General features: G+C 46.7%; 2 protein-coding genes and 1 long non-coding RNA gene across 23 annotated transcripts in view; 2 read left to right on the top strand and 1 right to left on the bottom strand.

Moving 5' to 3' along the window:
* The window catches only part of LOC141580891 (uncharacterized), a 38,152-nt gene extending 36,475 nt beyond the window's left edge, over positions 1-1,677 (top strand). Inside the window, exon 3 of the long non-coding RNA XR_012513339.1 lies at positions 429-1,677. This is a non-coding gene — a long non-coding RNA (uncharacterized LOC141580891). The remainder of the gene's footprint in view (positions 1-428) is intronic.
* Positions 1,678-2,271: 594 nt separating this feature from the next.
* Positions 2,272-21,825, top strand: part of LOC104653327 (ATP-binding cassette sub-family C member 6-like) — an 80,037-nt gene continuing 60,483 nt past the window's right edge. For 18 of the 21 annotated variants that reach the window (XR_012513337.1, XM_074384188.1, XM_074384185.1 and 15 more), the window contains exon 1: positions 2,272-2,535. Coding sequence is in view for 19 of the 21 variants with exons in the window: in XM_074384183.1 (XP_074240284.1) it covers positions 2,284-2,535 (252 nt within the window). In the remaining 2 variants the exon portion in view is untranslated. Of the gene's footprint in view, positions 2,536-3,206; positions 6,570-6,589; positions 12,974-21,825 lie in introns of those variants that run through there. The other 3 variants (XM_074384189.1, XM_074384193.1, XM_074384190.1) reach the window with 3 other exon arrangements.
* LOC141580889 (multidrug resistance-associated protein 1-like) overlaps positions 6,518-21,825 on the bottom strand; it is a 57,742-nt gene continuing 42,434 nt past the window's right edge. The window contains exon 5 of the mRNA XM_074384206.1: positions 6,518-6,597. Coding sequence (XP_074240307.1) covers positions 6,564-6,597 — 34 coding nt within the window. The 3' untranslated portion in view covers positions 6,518-6,563. The remainder of the gene's footprint in view (positions 6,598-21,825) is intronic.

Here is a 21,825-nt window from a genome sequence, read left to right as displayed (position 1 = left end):
AGGCTTACCGTACTACTCTCCCTCCACTGAGGCTTTGACTGCAAATCATTATAGCCAGAGTAACTTTTACATATATGGGTTTGTTTCTGGTAAAAGATACTGGAACTAAGGAGAAATTCTTAGTGGTGACACCCGGATGGTTGGGGTGAAAAGTTGGGGACAGGCAGCCGAGTTGCCTCTGAACCAGAGTTCAGACGAAACATTCACTCCCTCCATAAATGCTGTGGTTTGTGTTTTAATGGCTCGTTAAAGCTGTTGAAACAATAATGAAAAATTTAAAAGTAGGCATATTAAAATTCACAACACGAACTTCAAATATTTTATACCTAACATTTTTCTCCTTTGTTGCAGAAGTCACAGTTTGTCAGTATATTTGTAATGGTACATAAAATAATTTTTTTTTGAGACAGTCTCACTTTGTTGCCCAGGCTGGACTGCAATGGCGTCATCTCGGCTCACTGCAACCTCTGCCTCCCGGATTCAAGCAATTCTCCTGCCTCAGCCTCCTGAGTAGTTGGGATTACAGGTGTGAGCCATCACAGTCAGCTAATTTTTATATTTTTAGTAGAGATGGGGTTTTTTCGTGGTGGTCAGGCCGGTCTCGAACTCCTGATGTCGTGATCCACGTGTCTCGTCCTCCCAAAGTGCTGGGATTACGGGCGTCAGCCACCATGCCTGGCAATAGTGTTTTATAAACATTGAAAATTTACATTTGATGAAATATATGAACTCTCTCAAACTTCAAGATTATACCATCAAATTACTTAAAACTTGTCTTCTGTGTTTCCTAGGTCTTGACCATGTTTTTATTTTTATTTTTGAGACAGAGTCTTGCTCTGTCACCAGGAGCCAGGCTGGAGTGCAGTGGCGCGATCTCAGCTCACTGCAATCTCTGCTTCCCGGATTCAAGCAATTCTCCTGCCTCAGCCTCCCGAGTAGCCGGGACTACAGGCATGGCCCACCACGCCCAGCTAATTATCCTATTTTTTAGCAGAGACGGGGTTTCACCATGTTGGCCAGGACGGTCTCCATCTCTTGACCTCGTGATCCCCCCGCCTCGGCCTCCCGAAGTGCTGGGATTACAGGCGTGAGCCACCGCGCCCGGCCAATCATGTTTTAAAAAATTAGAATCTGTGAATTTTGCTGACCACACTGCTAGCAGGAGCGCCCAGCAGCGACCCTAGTTGCCAGCAGGGGGCACAGAGGGACCACGCCGTGAGCAAGAGGACCTCGCAGTGCTCTGGCTGCCAGCATGGGAGTGCTGCCAAGGCACCGTGAGCAAGACGGCCTGCAGTGCCCGCAGGGCCAGCACGGGCATACCAACACTACACCGCGGGCAAGAGCGCCCAGCAGCACGGGCAGAGCAGCCTCGGCCGGAGGACCTGCATTGCCGCGGCGGCCAGCAGGGGGCGGGCTGCCACACGCGGTGAGCAAAAGGGCCCTGCAGGGCCCCGACTGCCAGCAGGAGACGCCGGCCACCACGCCGTTAGGAGGGCCCGCGGTGGCCCTAGCCGCCAGCATGGGGCGCGGGACAGCACCCTGAGCAGGAGGGCCACTCGCCCCCGCCGCCGGGCCCCTCGCCCACGCCGCCGGGCGCCAGCAGGACGCGCCAATGCCGCCGTTTCAGATTCCTGAGGCCGCGCATGCCGTCACGGCGTCACAGCGCGCATGCCGTCACGGCGTCACGGCGCGCATGCCGTCACGGCGTCACGGCGCGCATGCCGTCACGGCGTCACGGCGTCACGGCGCGCATGCCGTCACGGCGTCACGGCGCGCATGCCGTCACGGCGCGCATGCCGTCACGGCGTCACGGCGCGCATGCCGTCACGGCGTCACGGCGCGCATGCCGTCACGGCGTCACGGCGCGCATGCCGTCACGGCGTCACGGCGCGCATGCCGTCACGGCGTCACGGCGCGCATGCCGTCACGGCGTCACGGCGCGCATGCCGTCACGGCGCGCATGCCGTCACGGCGCGCATGCCGTCACGGCGCGCATGCCGTCACGGCGCGCATGCCGTCACGGCGCGCATGCCGTCACGGCGCGCATGCCGTCACGGCGCGCATGCCGTCACGGCGCGCATGCCGTCACGGCGCGCATGCCGTCACGGCGCGCATGCCGTCACGGCGCGCATGCCGTCACGGCGCGCATGCCGTCACGGCGCGCATGCCGTCACGGCGCGCATGCCGTCACGGCGCGCATGCCGTCACGGCGCGCATGCCGTCACGGCGCGCATGCCGTCACGGCGCGCATGCCGTCACGGCGCGCATGCCGTCACGGCGCGCATGCCGTCACGGCGCGCATGCCGTCACGGCGCGCATGCCGTCACGGCGCGCATGCCGTCACGGCGCGCACGCGCAGGTGCCTGGCGGTCTGTGCCGGTGGGTTCCAGTCATTCCAGACCTCGGGGCCCCGCGAGGGCGGAGCCGCGTTCTCTTCAGCACAGACCCGCCGGCCCCGCGAAGGCGGAGCAGCGTTCTCAGCACAGGCCTTGCGGGCTCCGCCTCGCTCTGGGACAGCGCTGGGCCGCGGCCACCGTGAGTAAACTCCTTCCTTCCTGTTCGCAGCCCTGACGGCTCCGAGGGTCAGAGACTAGGAAGAGGGTCTCGGTGTGGAAAACGGGGCCCCAGCAGCCCCTGGGAACCCCGCTGGCGGAGGTTCTCCGCACCCAGGCCGCGCGGCCGCCGCGCCATGTCCGCAGTGCGGCGTCGGAGCACCGAGCGCGGCTCCTGAGGCCGACAGGACGTCCGAGGTGGGAACGCGGCTCCCGCGGTCTGGCGTTTCCGCAGAAAACGCCCGCAGCGCTAACGCAGCGCCTCGGTTCCGCGCGGCCCTGCCGAGGCAGCGCTCCGCTAATCGGCGCCCACGTCTCCGTGCAGACGGGGAAGCCATGTGCGGTCCGGGGTTAGGGTGCGGACTGGGGCCCGCGCTCGGGGTTAGGGCTGAGGAGAATGTGAGGCAAGCTAAGTTTAAAGCGTTCGTTTGAGCCGAGGAGTGGGTGGTGATCACACCTGAAGCACCGGCACGGAAAACGGCCCCTGCAGGCGGCGGCCGGGGGAGGCTCCGGCGAGGCGCCGGCCGGGGGCGTGCTTCCCTCCGCGCCCTCGTCGCGCGGCCGGCGGGCGGCCGGGCTGCTTGTCCTTGGCCGAGGTCGGTTGGTGAATTTGCCAAGTCAGTGTAAATGCCTCCGGGTTCGGTTTCCGTGTGCTTCGGCGAGACCTCGGGCTAACGACCTCCTCCTCTTTTGCTTTAACCTGTCAAAATAGTAATTTGTCTTCGTTTTACTTTCCTGATCTTAATAGAAATAAATTCACATTTTTGTTGTTAGTCAGAAAGCCAGTTTAATTGGCAACCTATTTGTGATGGTGCATGAAATGTCTGTTAATCATTAGTCTCTCAGATGAAGTATGTGAACTCTGTTAAGCTTGGTTATCAAACCGTAACAGGAGTTGAGTTTCTTTTTTCCTCCTAGGCTTTAACCATTTAAAATACACTCAGGCATCTCCTAACGATGTGGATCCTTTCTGAGAAAGTTGTCCTTACTGATTTCATCTCTGTGCGAACACCATAGTGTCCTTATAAAACCTAGATAGCGTAGCGCACTGCACACCTAAGTTGTATGGTGTAGCCTATCGCCCCAGGCTACCAACCTGTATAGGATGTGTCTGTACTGAATGCTGTAGTCAACTGTCACACCATGGTGATTGTTGACTGTGATCCCAAAATATCGGAGTCAGGTCTCAGTCAGTGTAGAAAGCTTACTGTGCCAAGGTTATGGACATGCCCATGACACAGCCTCAGGAGGTTCTGACAGGTGGTCCTGAGGTGGTCAGGGTAGAGCTTGCTTTTATGCGTTTTAGAGAGACATGAGACACCAATCAATATGTGTAAGATGTAAAGTCATTTGGTTCAGTGAGGTGGAACAACTGGAGGTAGGAAGTGGGGGTGCTTCTGGGTCAGAAGTAGATAAAACAAAAAATTGCGTTCTTTTGAATCCTTGATCAGCCTTCCACTGAATACACAATTTACTCAGGTTCAGTGAGTCTGCATTTTTACATATACAGTAGGGCAGAGGAATGGCGTGATCTCAGCCCACCATAACCTCCGCCTCCCAGGTTCAAGTGATTGTCTTGCCTCAGCCTCCAAAGTAACTGGGATTATAGGCATGCACTACCATGCCTGGGTGATTTTTGTATTTTTACTAGAGACGGGGTTTATCCATGTTTGTCAGGCTGGTCTGAAACTCCTGACCTCAGGTGATCTGCCTGCTTTGGCATCCCAAAGTGCTGGAATTACAGGTGTGAGCCATCATTGCCTGGCCAGGAAGCTTATTTTGATTCTGAGATTGTCAACTGTATTTCAGGCATAATTTGTTTTCCTTGGAGCATTAAATACTGCTTTGGTGTTTCATTACACAAATAAGGCACAAATTCCTTTTTATCATATTCATTGCTAGCTATATTGACATCTAAATTTAGAAACATACCGGAGTCTGGGCTTCCAGTAATTCTTTGTAATACCCTGAAAGGTAAATTATTTTCGCCCACAAGACAGTGACATCTAAAGTCACATTGATTGTCCTGCTACTTTTGTTTCTCCAGTTTCATCAATTTCTGCAAAGCATCTTTGGGGAAATAACTTTGACTATCCTTTTAAAGTCTTCTGTATTAGAAAGCATCCTGATGAAACATTGAATAACTATGGTCATAAATTCTGTTTACCTTTTTCCTGTCTTTGAATATTTTTTCCAATGGCAAATATTTGCTTTTGTTGTATTGTAGCTAAAAAGAATGCTGGGAAACAAAGACAAGCAGAATAAGTGATCCAGTCACAATCAGTTTCCTATTGTAACTGTTTTTTTTTAAAGTTATGCTTTTGAAGATGTCCAGCCGTAAATTGAAATAGTTTCCAAAATACGATATTTTTTCCCCTGGTTCTAACCTGACCAACGTTCCTAGAGAGTGAACCACATCACAAGAAAAAAGATATGATAAATGTGTTTACATATATGTGTTATTTTAACATAAAACATGAAAGAGACATTTCTTTGAAATCATGTAGTAGTTTGCATAATTTCCTTTGCAGCATCATGAATGCTTTTATTGTAAAAAGTAGTAGTATCAATTACTATTAGTACAAATAAGCAGATATTTGAAAAAAAATACAATTTTTTTTTTTTTTTTTTTTTTGAGCTGGAGTTTCTCTCTTGTTACCCAGGCTGGAGCGCAATGGTGCGATCTCAGCTCACTGCAACCCCCGCCTCCTGGGTTCAGGCAATTCTCCTGCCTCAGCCTCCTGAGTAGCTGGGATTACAGGCACGCGCCACCATGCCCAGCTAATTTTTTGTGTTTTTAGTAGAGACAGGGTTTCACCATGTTGACCAGGATAGTCTCGATCTCTTGACCTTGTGATCCACCCGCCTCAGCCTCCCAAAGTGCTGGGATTACAGGCTTGAGCCACCGTGCCTGGCCGCAATTTTTAAATAAAAGTTTTATTTTAAACTGGTTTTAGATTAACTCTGAAATTGGAAAGAAAATGCAGATTTCCAGTGTAGGCCCAACCTAGTTTCCCCTCGTATTAACATATCAACATGTATCAGTTATGTTATTAACATCTTTTTTTTTTTTTGTTTTGAGGTGGAGTCTTGCTCTGTCACCCAGGTTGGAGTGCAATGGCACGATCCTGGCTCAGTGCAACCTCTGCCTCCCATGTTTAAGCGATTCTCCTGCTTTAGCCTCCCAAGTAGCTGGGATTATAGGCACCCACCACCATGCTTGGATAGTTTTTTGTATATTTAGTACAGACCGGGTTTCGCCATGTTGGCCAGGCTGATCTGGAACTCCTGACCACAGATGATTTAACCGCCGCAGCCTACTAAAGCTCTGGGATGACAGGCAGGAGCCACCATGCCCAGCCTGCTATCTGTATATTTGGTTTGGCTGGGTATCTGTTCAGATATTTACCCAGTTTTAAAATCACGTGTATATTTTGTAAATATCTGCTCTTGTCTGTCATGTTTTTTTGTTCTCTGAATACAGTTTTTCTCAGTAGAATACTTAGTTTTATAAGGTCTGTGTTACCAATATTTTCAGTAATTGGTGTTTGATGTTGTGTATTAAAACCCAACACCAAACCCAACATCACATAGATTTTCTTTTAGATTTTTTATAGTTTTGCATTTGAAATTATAGTCTCTGGACTATTTTGAGTAGGTTTTTGTGTTTTTTTAATTTGTGAATATATTCATTTCATTCTATATGGCTTCCAAAGTCTTCCATCACCATTTTTGGAAAGGATATGGCTACAGTGGGCTTTATTTCTGTTCGAATTGCCAAAATTATTACATTGAATAAACCGAATATTGAATTGTATAGGTATTTCAGGACAGCCAGGAGGGGTTGCACGTCCACTGCAAAACTGTGAGCAAGAGCGTCTGTGCTGAGCTCTGGTGCCACCAGAGGGCGCATGAACCCACCCCTGACCAACTTCCCTCTGAGGTACCTGAGGCAGCCAGGAGCTTCGACTTTCTCAGGGCAGCATGAGGGTCTTGTGAACTAAGTGTTGTTCATTGGTGAGTAAAAAGCTTCCTTTCCACGGCCCTGAGTGCACAGAAGAGAGTCTTTAGGGTACTCACAAAAGGAAGAAATACAACCCCCAAATCCCATTGTTCACAATTATACCCTTGATGTCATTGTCAACGTCCCAGACACAGTGGCTGCTAGTCTATATTCTCACAGTGGCCTTTAATATAATAATCACACCGTGCCCTAACATTACTATGATACCCATACCGTGCCCTACCTAACACCAATATAATAACCATACCATACCCTAACGCTAATCTAATATCCACACCATTGCTTCTAATACTGATGTAATACTATCCATACCGTGCCCTAACACTAATGTAATATCTGCACTGTTCCCCAACACCAATATATGCACACTATGCCCTAACAGTAATATCTGTACTGTACTGTAACACTAATGTATCCATACAGTAGCCTCTAATACTAATAAAAAATAGCTACTAAGTGGAGTCTGTTGACATTGAGGCTTTTATCAGGGTTCACAGGTTTGGATGAAGCATAGCCTCTCTAGTGGATTTTGATGATATCTGCTTTTTTGGTATAGTATTGATATGGTTGTTTTAAAAAGTAATTTACTTTTAATGCCATACTTCTAGGAAACTTCCAGTAGCAGTGCAAAATATAACCTGTTTCTTTATTCTTAGTTTCCCCAGCAGTTACTGCTGTACCAGATTTGCAATGTCCCACAAAATACTCTGGTATATTTTACCCAAAGCACAGACACACTCCCAGGTTACCACCACATAACCCCTTGATCAGGAAATCAGCATGGTTCCTATGTGATAATTCAGTCTACAAACTCATTTCACTTTTACCTCCTGCCCCACCTGGGAGTATAATGTGTTTTTTGATTCTGATCCAGTTTTCCTGGCAATGTTCCCAAGACTTTCCTGCATATTTATGATCTTAACACATTTAAAGAGTATACAAGTTTTTGTTTGAACACCTGTTTTCAGGTTTTTGGGATATATACCTAGGAATGGAATCACTGAGTTATACTGCAAATCTATTTGTAACTGTTTGAAGAAACACCAAATTATTTTACACATAGGCTGCACCATTTCATATTGTCACAAGCAGTGTTTAATATTTCAAGTTTCTGCACATCTTTGTCAACAAACACCTTTTTTTTTTTTTTAGTATCACTATTCTGTGAGTTAAGGGGTATTTCTATGGTTTTAATTATGACTAACGATGTTAAGCATCTTTTCATGTGCTTCTTGGTGAAGTGTGTGTTAAAGTCCTTTGTCAGTTTTTAGGTTGCGTTGTCTTTGTTGTTGAGATATAAAAGTTATTTATGCATTTTGGACAACAGACACTTAGAAAGTAATGTGAAATTTTTTTCTTCCATTTTGTGGGTTATTGAAAAATAACAAGAGTTAATGTGTGCTCTCTGCGGGGTGGGGTGGGGGGCTTCTGAGACAGAGCTCTGAGCCTTTGGAATGTATCAAGTAATGTGTCTTTTATGTGCTAATGAGATGACTGATGGCTGGGGGTGCCTGGACAGCCTCAGCAGGGCTGGCTGCCAAGGGAACCAATCTTGTCGTAAGAGGATTTGAAATTTCATCTCTCCTCCCATCTCTGTGAAGGGGAGAGGTGCTGATGGTTGAATTGATCACCTATGGCCATTCATGTAAGCAGTCTGCCTATGTAATAAAGGACCAGGTTGGGAGAGTGCGAGCATCTGTGATGCTGAACATGGGGAGATGCTGGGAGGATCATATCTGGAGAGGGCATGGGAGGCCTGCACCCCTTCCACATGCTTCACATTGTGCATCTCTTTATCTGGCTGTTCATTTGTAGCCTTTAAAATATCATTAGCAATAGTAAGTACACTGTTTTCATGGGTTCTGTAATGTGCTGTAGTAAATTGCTGAACCCAATAAGTGTGTTGTGGGAGCCTCCAATCTGTAGCCAAGTCAGACATAAGGTAATCTGGGAACCTACGATTTGTGATTGTTATCTTATAACTGAGTACCCGTATTTTCTTAAAGAAGAAATGAATTACTTTTGCCGTTTTTCTTGTCCTATGCTTCCTACTTAGCTCTTTAGGAATGTAATTATAAGCTTAACTGTCTCTCCACAAGATACTTCGTACGCTGCAAACTTTTCTGTGTGTTTACTTAGAAGTTCCCGGGACCAAACCTTGAAACAATCTAGGCACCTCCGGAACTCTCCCCACCAGAAGATTGCCAAGAGACAGCAGTCAATTTACAACCTAGCTCTGCTGATGGTGGTACTAGCAAGACCACCTAATGGATAAAACAAACAGAGCAAGTCCCACAGACCCTGCACCTCCTCACCCCATCCCCTACATGCCATTCTGCCAAGTCCTTCTTTTAAAGCTCCCACTTTCTGCCCCAAAACTGGAAGCGGTTTCCTTAAGGCAAGAGCCTGTATGTTCCCTTCGGCTAAGCTGTGGCATAAAGTTCCTTTATTTTTACCATCCTTGTCTTTGTCAACTGAATTTGCAAGCAACAAGCAGCATGACTTGCCTTCCTAGGAGTGAGCCCTTAGCCTGTGGGGTCTGATGCTTTCTCCAGTTAGTGTCAGAATTGGATTGCACTGTAGGACACCCAGCTGGTACCCAAGATTTGGTCTGGCTAGGGAAAAAACCCATGTATCTGTTAGTAGAAGTGTTGAGTGTTGAGAGAAGACAGTTGTTTTTCCTATTGTAACAATTCCGTCTTTGAACTTTTTTCTTCGTGTCTTCTGAGGTATAAAAGTTATGAATTTTGAGGAAATCAGTTTATTCATTTTTCCTTTTGTGGTTTGTAGTTTTTGCGTCAGATCTAAGAAACAATTGCTACATCCAAGGTCATGAAGGTTTAACTGTATGTTTTCTCTAGAGATTTTAGTTTTTCCATATTTAGTTCTTTGATCCATTTTAAGTTAAATTTTTTGTGTGATACGAGGTAAGGGTACAATTTTATGTCCCTTTATGTGGATCACAAGTTGCCTTACATCACTTAGTGAGGACAGCATTTTTTTCCCCAATTTAATAGTTATGGACCTTGTCTCAAATCAGTTGAGTGTAGAGGTATTGTTTTATGTCTGGTCAACATGGCAAAAACCTCTCTCTACTGAAAATACGTAATTAGGCAGGCCAGCATTGATTTAATAGGCTAAAAAATCACGTTCATGGTGTTTGATGCTTTCAAAATGCTGTTGGTTTAAATTTGCTATTATTATGTTGAAGATTCCTACATCTACATTTCTGAGGTTATGGATCAGTCCTTGATGTGGCATGGCACTGACTAGGATAGATAAGGATGGGATTGTGAATAGACTGTGGTATTTCCAGAGTTAGTGTATCAGGGTATTACAAAATCAGGAGATAGGGGTTTAAAGGTTACGGGTTTACCAGTTGAAGATTGTAGTGTAAGGGCCACGAGATAGGAGGTTCCATTTGGTGTTTGGGAGCTGCATAGTAGAAATTAGTGGGAGAGATCAGGTGAGTAACAGGGTTAGGTTGAGAGGTCAGGATTACAGTAAAGGGTTAGGGTGAAAGGGTTAGTGAGGTTTAGGATTAGGGTTACAGTAAAGGTTAGATTAAGTTTAGATTAAAGTTAAGTCTGAAGACTGTGTTGAGTGAATTTCTGCATTAGTTGTATAACGTGCATCCATGTTCATTTTATTTCCTATGGTTTCCATTTAATTGTCCCTTCTTCATTATCAGAAACACATGGGCTAGCAGGCTCCATGTCAGTTTGCATTTCCAGAATGATGGCACTGAATACTTCACCCTCTGACTTTAAGAGTGCGTGTCCACTATCAGCGATGTGAGCGCGAGGGCCCTGCAGTGCCCCCAGCTGCCAGCAAAGCCTTTCTAATCCCCAGGCCACAGCGTCCCACCCATTTCTTCTGCACAGGCCCCTGCAAGGGCAGGAGCCGGGTTCTCCTCATCACAGACCAGGGGATACCCCTCACTTTAGGACACCTCGAGCCCACATCCAGGGTGAGTAAAATCTTTCCTGTTTGCCTCCCTGACTGCGGAGGGGCAGAGACTCTCCATCTGGAAAATTAGAAATGAAAAACCATGGTGAATCCAGTGCAGCCAGGGTTCCTTCTCTGCACCCAAGGCAATGTGGCCATGGGGCTGCGCTGCAGGCTTGGAACAGAAATGTGGCATCAGGAGAGCAAATAGAACACCCGCCACACTGATAATAAACCCTTAGAATACCAGTAACGCTCTGCCTGTGGTGCTGGCGTAAGCACTCATCATACAGACGTCATACCCATTAGGGGAACATGGCAGCCGATGCGCAGGTCTAATCCTGGGAATGCGGTTGTGTCTCTCAGAGTGCACAGAATGCCCAGAACGCCTGTGAGTGCACACATATCACCCATAACACCCACGACGCAGACTAATGCAGCACCTGTCACAATCATATAACCCCCAGAACATGCATGTGTCCCTTAGAGTACGCACATATCACCCAGAAGCCTGTGACAACATTCGAGTGCACACATATCACCTGGAATGCAGAATGAGCCCTACTATCCCAAAACGTGTCACACCCATCTAACCCCCAGAACATGCATATGTCCCTCAGAGCACACACGTATGCCCAGAATGCCAGTGACAGTGTCAGAGTGCACACATCACTTGGAATGCACAAGTGATATTGTCAGATTAACCCAATACCCGTCACGCTAATTTAACCCCTGGAATATGCATGTGCCCCTCAGAACACACACATATCACCTGGAATGACTGTAATACTGTCAGAGTCAGAGTGCTCTTATCACCCAGAACACACGGGTGATGCTGTCAGACTAACCCAACACCCGTCACACTCATATAACCTTCAGAACATGCATGTATCCCTCAGAACACACATGTAACGCCTGGAATGACCATGACACCGTCGGTCTAACACAACACCCATCACACTCATATAACCCCTAGAACATGCATGTGTCCCTCAGGGTGCACATATCACCCAGAACTCCCATGACACTAAAGACTGACACAACAACCATCGCATGCATATAACCCTGGGAACATGCGTGTGTCCCTTAGAACACACATATCAGTCGGGATGCAAACGTGGCTTTTGGGGTGTCTGCAGCACCGAGTGTGGGACCCTCCGGCTCTCGCCGAGGTGCTGGGTTCACAGCCTGTGTGGGGCTGGGTTTGGGTTGGATTTGGCCTCTGTTATGAAGTGTGGTGGTGGTGTTTCTGCCTTTTTGACATAGTATTGACAGGGTTGTTTTAAAAAGTAGTTGACTTCCCAGTAACATCATACTTCTGGGAAACTTGCAATTGCAGTTAGTATGACTTCTCCTGTCTCTCCGATTCCCCAGCAGTTACTGCTGTGCCAGATTTGCAGGTTCACACCAAATACTCCCATGTGTTTCACCAAAAGCAGAAACACTCCTCCAAGTGACCCCCATATTCAGGAAATACAGGTTTCTTTTTCTTTTCTTTCTTTATTTCTTTTTGAGACAGGGTGGTGCTCTGTTGCCAGCCTGGAATGCAGTGGCATGTTCTCGGTTCACTGCAACGTCCACCTCCCAGGTTCAAGGGATTCTCATGCCTCAGCCTCCCCAGTAGCTGGGATTACAGGCTTGTGCCACCACGTGCCGCCAATTTTTGGTATCTTTGGTAGAGAAGGGGGTTTCACCATGTTGGCCAGGATGGTCTTGCTCAGTTGACCTCGTGATCCTCCCTCCTCAGCCTCCCAAAGTGTTGGGATTACATGTGTGAGCCACTGTGCCCAGCCGAAAATACAAGATTTCTTTGTGAAAGTCCAGTCCACAGACCTACTAACTGCCCCTGATGGCAGAAAAATATCTCTTTCCAGGTGGGCCCAATTTTCCTTTTTGGGAATTGTTCCTGACACTCTTGCAATTTTCTTTATTTCTTTTCTTTTTTTTTTTTTTTTTTTTTTTTTGAGATGGAGTTTTGCTCTTTTTGCGCAGGCTGGAGTGCAATGGCGTGATGTCTGCCCACTGCAGCCCTCGCCTCCCAGGTTCAAGAGAGTCTCCTGCCTCAGCCTCCAAGTAGCTGGAATTACAGACATCCACCACCATGCCTGGCTTATTTTTTGTATTTTTAGTAGAGACAGGATTTTACCACGTTGGCCAGGTTGGTCTCAAACTCCTGACCTCAGGTGATCCACCCACGTCGGCCTCCCATAGCGCTGGGATTACAGGCATGAGCCACTATGCCTAGCTGACTCTCTCGGTTTTCACAGCCTTGACAGATGTAAAGAGTAGAGATGACTGTACACTGTGTCTACCCAGCCTTTCCTTCTGAACAGGTGCAGGCCCTGCATTCCTGGTAGGAACACCCTGGCCTGGTGCCACGCTCTCAGTGCAGCCCAGCTGGAGGAGCTTCCATCCATCCCACAACCACTGGCGATCTCACTTGGTAATGGTAATGGAAATCACAGATTTCATCCTGTCAAGCTCTGGATTTAACTTTGCCAGTGGTTTCCCAATGGCCTTAGAACCATGGCCTCCAGACCCTGAGTGTTCCTGCCTGCTGCCCTCTCCCATCCAGTCTGCTGCACCTGCCTGCAGTCCCACTTATGGGGACATGGACTCCTGGGTGTCTCGGCAGGGATTTTGTGTGTGTTCTCCCAGCCCATTCACCCGGTGACCACCTTAGGTTTTTAAGGCTTTGTCTAGATAAGTTCTGAAAGTCATAGCAGTTATGTTATCTAAAAGTAGAAAAGTTAATAATGTGATTTTTCTGAAGTCAGGGAAATAATCCATTATTTATTAGATCATCTGTGAGATGACCTTCAATTTTTTTTTTTTTTCCCTTCTGGAGGTGGAGTCTCCCTGTGTTGCTCAGGCTGGAGTGCAGTGCACGATCTCTGCTCATCATAGCCTCCACCTCCTGAGTTCAAGTGATTTTCCTGCCTCAGTCTCCTGCGTAGCTGGGACTACAGGCACCCGCCACCACACTCAGCTAATTTTTGTATTTTTAGTAGAGATGGGGTTTCACTGTGTTGGCAAGGTTGGTCTCAAACTCCTGACCTCACGATCCACCTGTCTTGGCCTCTGAATGTGCTAGGTGTTACCTAGCATGCCCAGCCTATTTAGCTTTTTGAGGGAATATCAAACTATAGTAAAAGTAGGCTGCACCATTTTATGTTCCACATACAGTATTTAAGGGTGGCGATTTCTCTCTGACCTTGCCAACACTTGTTATTTTACATTTCTTAAATCATAGCCTTTCTAGTGTGTGTGAAGGAGTATGTCATCGTGATTTCAGTTTAGATGGCCATAATGATAACGGTATTGATCATCTTTTTATGTGCTTGTTTTTCAATATGTTTTATTGGTGAAGTATGTGTTCAACTGTTTCTCCATTTTGTAATTTGGTGGTTTTTGTTGTTGAGTTATCCAAGTATACATTGTGGTTAACAGACTGTTGTTAGATATGTAATGCACAAATATGCTCTTCTGTTCAGTGGGTTGTCTTTTCACTTTCTTTCATTCTTTTTTTTTTTGAAAAGGAGCCTTGTTCTGTCACCCTGGCCTGAGTGCAGTGGCACGATCTTGGCTCACTGCAACCTCCACCTCCTGGGTTCAAACGACTCACCTGCCTGAACCTCCCAGCTAGCTGAGATTAGAAGCTCCCCCTGCCATGGCCATCTAATTTTTTGTATTTCTTTTTGAGAGGGAGTCTTGCTCTGTTGCCCAGTGCTATAGCGCAATCTCAGCTCACAGCAGCCTTCACCTCTGGAGTTTAAGGGATTCTCCTGCCTCGGCCTTCAGGTGGGATTATAGGCATGCCCCAGGACGCCCGGCTAATTTTTGTGTTTTTAGTAGAGACGGGGTTTCTCCGTGTTGGTCAGGCTAGTCTAGGTGATCCACCTGCCTCGGTCTCCCGCAGTGCTGGGATTACAGGTGTGAGCCACTGCACCCTGCCACTCCCAGGCATTTTGTTTTCCTCCCCCCCCCGCCCTTTTTTTTTTTTTTTTTTTTTTTTTTTTGAGAGAGGATCTTGCTTTGTTGGGTAGGCTGGAGTGCAGTGGCCTGATGTTGGCTCACTGCAACCTCTTCCTCCTGAGTTCAAGCAATTCTCCTGCTTCAGCCTCCCAAGTAGCTGGGATTTCAGGTGCGTTCCAACATGCTTGGGTAATTTTTATATTTTTAGTAGAGTTGGGGTTTCAGCATGTTGGGCAACCTGGTTTCAAACTCCTGACCTCAAGTGATCCATCCACCTTGGCCTCCAAAGTGCTGGGATTGCAGGTGTTAGCCACCATGCCTTGCCTCTTTTCTGAGACAGGGTGTTGTGCTGTCGCCCAGGCTGGAGTGCAGTGGTGCGATCCTTGTCTTATTGCAACCTCCACATTCTGGGCTCCGGCAATCCTCCCGTCTCAGCCCCTCCGAAGTAGCTGGAACTACAGGTGCGTGCCACCATGCCCAGCTGATTGTATTTCTAGTAGAGATGGGGTTCTGCTATGTTGTTGTGGGTGGTGTTGAACTCCTGGACTCAAGCGATGCATTTGTCTTGGCCTCCAGTGTGCCTGGATTACAGGCATTAGATACCGTGCCTGGCCTATTTTTAACTTTTTGAGGAAATACCAAACTACTTTAAAAATAGGCTGCACCATCATATATTCCACATACAGTATTTAAGGGTTGTAGTTTCTCTCTGACCTTGCCAACACTTGTTATTTTACATTTCTTGGATCATAGCCTTTCTAGTTTGTGTGAAGGAGTATGTCAGTATGGTTTCAGTTTAGATGGCCATAATGCCATAATGATAATGGTATTGATTATCTTTTTATGTGCTTTCCATTTGCATGTCTTACTGGCAAAGTGCATGTTCAACTGTTTCACCATTTTGTATTTTGATTGTTTTTGTTGTTGAGTTATCCAAATTATACATTGTGGTTAACAGACTGGTGTTAGATATATAATGCACAAATATTTTCTTTCTTTCTGTGTGTTGTTTCTTCACTTTCCTTTCTTTGTTTCTTTCTTTTTTTTTCTTTTTTTTGAGATAGAGTCTTGCTTTTTTGCTCAGGCTGGAGTGCAGTCGTGCGCTCTCGGCCCACTGCAACCTCTACCTCCTGGGTTGAAGCTATTCTCTTGCCTCAGCCTCCTGAGTAGCTGGGATTACAGGTGTGCATCACCATGCCTAATTTTTGTATTTTTAGTAGAGACGGGGTTTCTCGATGTTGGTCAAGCTGGTCTTGAACTCCTGACCTCAGGTGATCCACCTGTCTCGGCCTCCCAAAGCGCTGGATTACAGGTGTGAGCTACTGCACCCTGCCACTACTAGGCATTTTGTTTTTCTTTCTTGCTTGCTTTTGAGATGGGATCTGGCTCTGTCAGTCAGGCTGGAGTGCAGTGGCCTGATATTGGCTCACTGCAACCTCTGTCTCCTGGGTTCAAGCAATTCTCCTGCCTCAGCCTCCCAAGTAGCTGGGATTACAAGTGCATGCCACCACATGTGGGTAATTTTTGTATTTTTAGTAGAGACAGGATTTCACTATGTTGGTCAACGTGGCCTCGAACTCCTGACCTCAAGTGATCTATCCTCCTTGGCCTCCCAAAGTGTGCTGGATGACAGGTGTTAGCCACCATGCCCGGCCTTTCTTTTTGAGACAGGGTGTTGTGCCGTCACCCAGGTTGGAGTGCAGTGGTGCAATCTCGGCGTACTGCAACCTCCACATTGTGGGTGGAAGCAGTCCTCCCACCTCAGCCTCCCAAGTAGCTGGGACTACAGATATGTGCCACCATACCCAACTAAATCTAGTATTTTTAGTAGAGGCAGGGTTTTGCTATGTCATCCTGGCTGGTCCTGATCTCCTGGACTCAAGTGATTCACCTTTCTCAGCCTCCCAATGTGCTGGGATTACAGGCATTACCTGCCGTGCCTGGCCTGTCTTTAACTTTTTGAGGAGATGCCAAACTATGTTAGAAATAGACTGTACCATCATATCTTCCACGTAAAATATTTAAGCGTTGTAATTTATCCCTAGCCTTGCCAACACTTGTCCTTTTACGTTTCTGGGATCTTACCCTTTCTAGTGTGTGTTAGGAGTATGTCATTGTGGTTTCAGGTTAGATGGCCATGATGATAATGCTGTTGATCATCTTTTTATGTGCTTGTTTTCCATTTGCATGTCTTGTTGGTAAAGTATGTGTTCAACTGTTTCTACATTTTGTAATTTCGTTGCTTTTGTTGTTGAGTTCTCCAAATTACACATTGTGGTTAACAGACTGTTTTAGATATTTAATGCACAAGTATTTTCTTCCCTTCTGTGAGTTGTCGGTTTACTTTTTTTTTTTTTTTTTTTAAGATGGAGTCTTGCTCTGTAATCCTGACTGGATAACAGTAGCACATTCTCGGCTCACTGCAACCTGTACCTCCTGGGCTGAAGTGCTTCTCCTGCCTCAGCCTTCTGAGTAGTTGGGCTTACAGGCACGAACCACCATGCATGGCTAATTTTTGTATTTTTAGTAGAGATGGGGTTTCTCAATGTTGGTCAGGCTGGTCTCGAACTCCTGACCTCAGGTGATCCACCCACCTCGGATTCCCAAAATGCTGGGATTACAGGTGTGAGTCACTGCACCCTGCCACTCCCAGGCATTTTCTTTTTCTTTCTTTCTTTCTTTTTTTTTTTGAGATGGGATCTTGCTCTTTTGGCCAGGCTGGAGTGTAATGGCCTGATACAGGGTGACTGCAACCTCTGCCTCCTGGGTTCAAGCAATCTCCTGTCTCAGCCTCCCAAGTAGCTGGATTGCAGGTGTGTTCCACCACGCCTGGGTAATTTTTGTATTTTTAGTAAAGTTGGGGTTTCGACATTTTGGCCAAGCTGGTCTGTAACTCGTGACCTCAAGTGATCCGTCCACCTCAGCCTCCCAAGGTGCTGGGATTGCAGGTGTTAGCCACCATGCCTCGCCTTTCTTTTTTGACAGGGTGCTGTGCTGTCATCCAGGCTGGAGTAGAGTGGTGCGATGTTGGCTTACTGCAACCTCCACATTCTGGGTTGAAGCAGTCCTCCCGCCTCAGCCTCCCAAGTAGCTGGGACTACAGCTGTGTGATGCCATGCCTGGCTAATTTTTGTATTTCTAGTAGAGATGGGGTTTTTGCTGTGTCATCCTGTCTGGTTTTGATCTCTTGGACTCAAGTGATCCACCTGTCTTGTCCTCCCAATGTGCTGGGATTACAGACATTACTTACTGTGCCTGGCCTATTTTTAACTTTTTGAGGAAATACCAAATACGTTAAAAATAGAGTGTATCATCTTATATTCCGTATAAAGTATTTAAGGGTTGTAATTTCTCTCTGACCTTGCCAACACTTGTCCTTTTGTATTTCTGGATCTTACCCTTTCTAGTGTGTGTGAAGGAGTATGTCACTGTGGTTTCAGTTTAGATGGCCATAATAATAGTGGTATTGATCATCTTTTTATGTGCTTGTTTTCCATTTGCATGTCTCCTTGAAGGAGTGTGTGTTCAACTGTTTCTCCATTTTGTAATTTGATTGCTTTTGTTGTTTTATCCAAACTATACATTGTGGTTAACAGACTGTTGTTAGATATATAATGCAGAAATATTTTCCTCACTTCTGTTGGTTGTCTTTTTACTTTCTTTTTTTTCTTTTAGATGTTGCTCAGGCTGGAGTGCAGTAGTGCTATCTCGGCTCACTGCAACCTCCACCTCCTGGGTTCAAGCGATTCTCCTGCCTTAGTCTCGCTGGGATTACAGGTGCGCACCACCATGCCTGGCTAATTTTTGTATATTTAGTAGAGACGGTGTTTCTCGATGTTGGTCCTGCTGGTCTTGAACTCCTGACCTCAAGTGATCCACCTGCCTCGGCCTCCCAAAGTGCTGGATTGCAGGTGTGAGCCACTGCACCCTGCCACTCCCAGGCATTTTGTTTCTCTTTCTTGCTTGCTTTTGAGATGGGATCTGGCTCTGTCATTCAGGCTGGAGTGCAGTGGCCTGATACTGGCTCACGGCAACCTCTGCCTCCTGGGTTCAAGCAATTCTCCTGCCTCAGCCTCCAAAATAGCTGGGATTACAGGTGTGTGCCACCATGCCTGGATACTTTTTGTATTTTTAGTAGAGATTGGATTTTGCCAGGATGGTCAAGCTGGTCTTGAGCTCCTGACCTCAAGTGATCCAACTGCCTCGGCCTCCCAAAGTGCTGGGATTGCAGTCATTAGCCACCATACCTGGCCTTTCTTTTTGAGACAGGATTGCTGTCACCCAGGCTGGAGTGCAGTGGTGCGATGTCGGCTTACTACAGCCTCCACATTCTGGGCGGAAGCAATCCTCCCGCCTCAGCCTCCCAAGTAGCTGGGACTACAGGTGTGTGCCACCATGCCTGGCCACTTTTTGCATTTCTAGTAGAGACGTGGTTTTGCTGTCGTTCTGGCTGGTCTTGAACTGGACTCAAGTGATCCATCTATCTTGGCCTCCCAGTGTGCTGGGAATAGGGGCATTAGCTACTGGGACCAGGCTTTTTTTAAATTTTTAAGGAGATACCAAGCTATGTTAAAAATAGGTGCCATATAAAGTATTTAAGGGTTGTAATTTCTCTCCAACCTTGCCAACACTTGTCCTTTTGTATTTCTTGGATCTTAGCCTTTCTAGTGTGTGTGAAGGAGTGTGTCATTGTGGTTTCAGTTTAGATGGCCATAATGCTAATGGTATTGATCATCTTTTTATGTGCCTGTTTTCCATTTGCATGTCTTATTAAAGGAGTGTGTGTTCAACTGTTTCTCCATTTTGTAGTTTTGGTTGAGTTATCTAAATTATACATTGTGGTTAACAGACTGTTGTTACATATGTAATGTACAGAATATTTTCTTTGTTTCTGTGTGTCTTCTTTTTTTTCTTTTTTTTTGAGATGAGGTCTTACTCTTTCACTCAAGCTGAAGTGCAGTTGTGCAGTCTCTGCTCACTGCCACCTCCACCTCTCAGGTTCAAGCGATTCTCCTGCCTAAGTGTCTTGAATAGCTGGGATTACAAGCGTGCATCACCATGCCCGGCTAACTTTTGTATTTTTAGTAGAGATGGGGTTTCAACATGTTGGCCAGGCTGGTCTTAAACTCCTGACCTCGGGTGATCCACCTGCCTCAGCCTCCCAAAGTGCTGGGATTACAGGCATGAGCCACTGTGCCCTGCCACTCCCAGGCATTTTGTTTTTCTGTTTTGAGATAAGATCTTGCCCTGTCAGCCATGCTGGAGTGCAGTGGCTTCATACTGGCTTACTGCAACCTCTGCCTGCTGGGTTCAAGCAGATCTTCTGTCTCTGCCTCCCAAGTAGCTGGGATTACAGGTGTGTTCCAACACGCCTAGGCAATATTTTTATTTTTAGTGGAGACAGGATATTGCCATGTTGACCAAGCTGGTCTCGAACTCCTGACCTCAAGTGATCCATCTGCCTCGCCCTCCCAAAGTGCTGGAATTGCATTCGTTAGCCACTATGCCTGGCTTTTCCTTTTTGAGACAGGGTGTTGTGCTGTTGCCCAGGCTGCAGTGCAGTGGTGCAATCTCGGCTTACTGCAGTGTCCACTTTCTCGGCTTACTGAGCGTCCCGCCTCAGCCTCCCAAGTAGCTGGGACTACAGGTGTGTGCCACCATGCCCGGCTAATTTTTATATTTCTAGTAGAGGCAGGGTTTTGCTATGTCGTCCCGGCTGGTCTTGATCTCCTGGACTCAAGTGATTCAACTGTTTGAGCCTCCCAATGTGCTGGGATTACAGGCATTACCTGCTGTGCCTGGCCTATATTTAACTTCCCGAGGAGATACCAAACTATGTTAGAAATAGACTGTACCATCTTATATTTCACATGAACTATTTAAGGGCTGTAATTTCTCTCCAACCTTGCCAACACTTGTTTTACATTCTTTGGATCTTATCCTTTCTAGTGTGTGTGAAGGAGTACGTCATTGTGGTTTCAGTTGAAATGGCCATAATGATAATGGGTAGGGTTGTGGGTCAGGGTCAGGGTTAGGGTCAGGGTCAGGGTTTAGTGTTAGGGTTAGGGTTTGGGTTTAGGGTTAGGGTTCCAGTTAGGGTTAATGTTAGGGTTAGGGCTTAGGTTTAGGGTTCAGGGTTTGGGTTAGAGTTAAGAGTTAAGGATTAGGGTTAGGGATAGAGGGTTAGAGGGTTCGGGCTAGGGGTTAGGGGTTAGGTGTTAGGGTTTGGGTTGGGATTAGGGGTTAAGGTGAGGGGTAGGTTTTAGGGTTAGGGGTTAGAGTTTGGGGTTAGTGTTACGGCTTAGGTTTAGGGTTAGAGGGTTAGGGTTAGGGTTTATGGTTTGGGTTAGGGTTTAGGGTTAGGGTCAGGGTCAGGGCCTGCGTTAGGTGTTAGGGTTGGGATTAGGGTTGGGTTTAGGGTTTAGGGTTAGGTTTTGGTTTGGAGTTTGTGGTTAGAGTCTGGGTCATGGGGTTAAGGTTATGATATGGGGGTTAGGGTTTAGGGTTAGGTTAGAGTTAGGGTTAGGGTTAGGATTGGATTTAGGGGTTAGGTAACGGTTAGGTTTAGGTTTTAAGGTTAGGTATGGGGTTAGGAATTGGAGCTTATGGTTTTGGGTTAGGGTTAGAGTTTAGGGGTTAATGTTAGTTTTGGGGTTGTGGGTAGTGTTTAGGGTTAGGGTTTAGGGTTGAGGTTGGGTTGGGGTTGGGGTCAGGTCAGTGTTAGGGTTAGGTTTTAGGGGTTAGAGTTCAGGGATGGGGTTGGGATTAGGGTTTAGGCTTTATGGTTTATAAGCTCTAGGAAGCCCCAGAAGAACCTGGAATGCAGCTTGTTTATATAATTTTAGGGAGATAGGATATATCAATCAAATGTAATTAAGGTATATATTGGTTCGGTCTAGAAAGGTGCAACAACCCAGTGGGTTAGGGTGAAGAGGGGCTTTCAGGTTATTGGTAGGTTAAAAATTTTTCTGATTGGTAATTGGTTGAAAGAGTTATCAATAGAAAGGAGCATCTGGGTTATGGTAAGGGGTTATGGAGACTACAGTTTTATGCAGATGAAGCCTCCAGGTAGCAGGCTTCAGAGAGAATAGATTGTAAATATTTTTTACCACATCGAAAGTCTGTGTTGATGTTAAATGTTGATTGGCTTCTCCTGAATTTCAAAAGGGAGGAGGGAATAATGAGCCATGTCTGACCACCTCTTTTCCATGACGGCCTGAACGAGTCTTCCAGGTTAACTGGTGTGCCCTGGTGGAGAGAAGGGAGTCTATACAGATGGCTGGAGGGAAGGGCCTTTGAATTTTATTTTTGGTTTGCAAGTGCTAT

The sequence above is a fragment of the Saimiri boliviensis genome, chromosome 13, assembly GCF_048565385.1.
Source record: "Saimiri boliviensis isolate mSaiBol1 chromosome 13, mSaiBol1.pri, whole genome shotgun sequence".
Classification (NCBI taxonomy): Eukaryota; Metazoa; Chordata; class Mammalia; order Primates; family Cebidae; genus Saimiri; species Saimiri boliviensis.
This window is presented reverse-complemented; position numbering and strand designations above follow the sequence as displayed.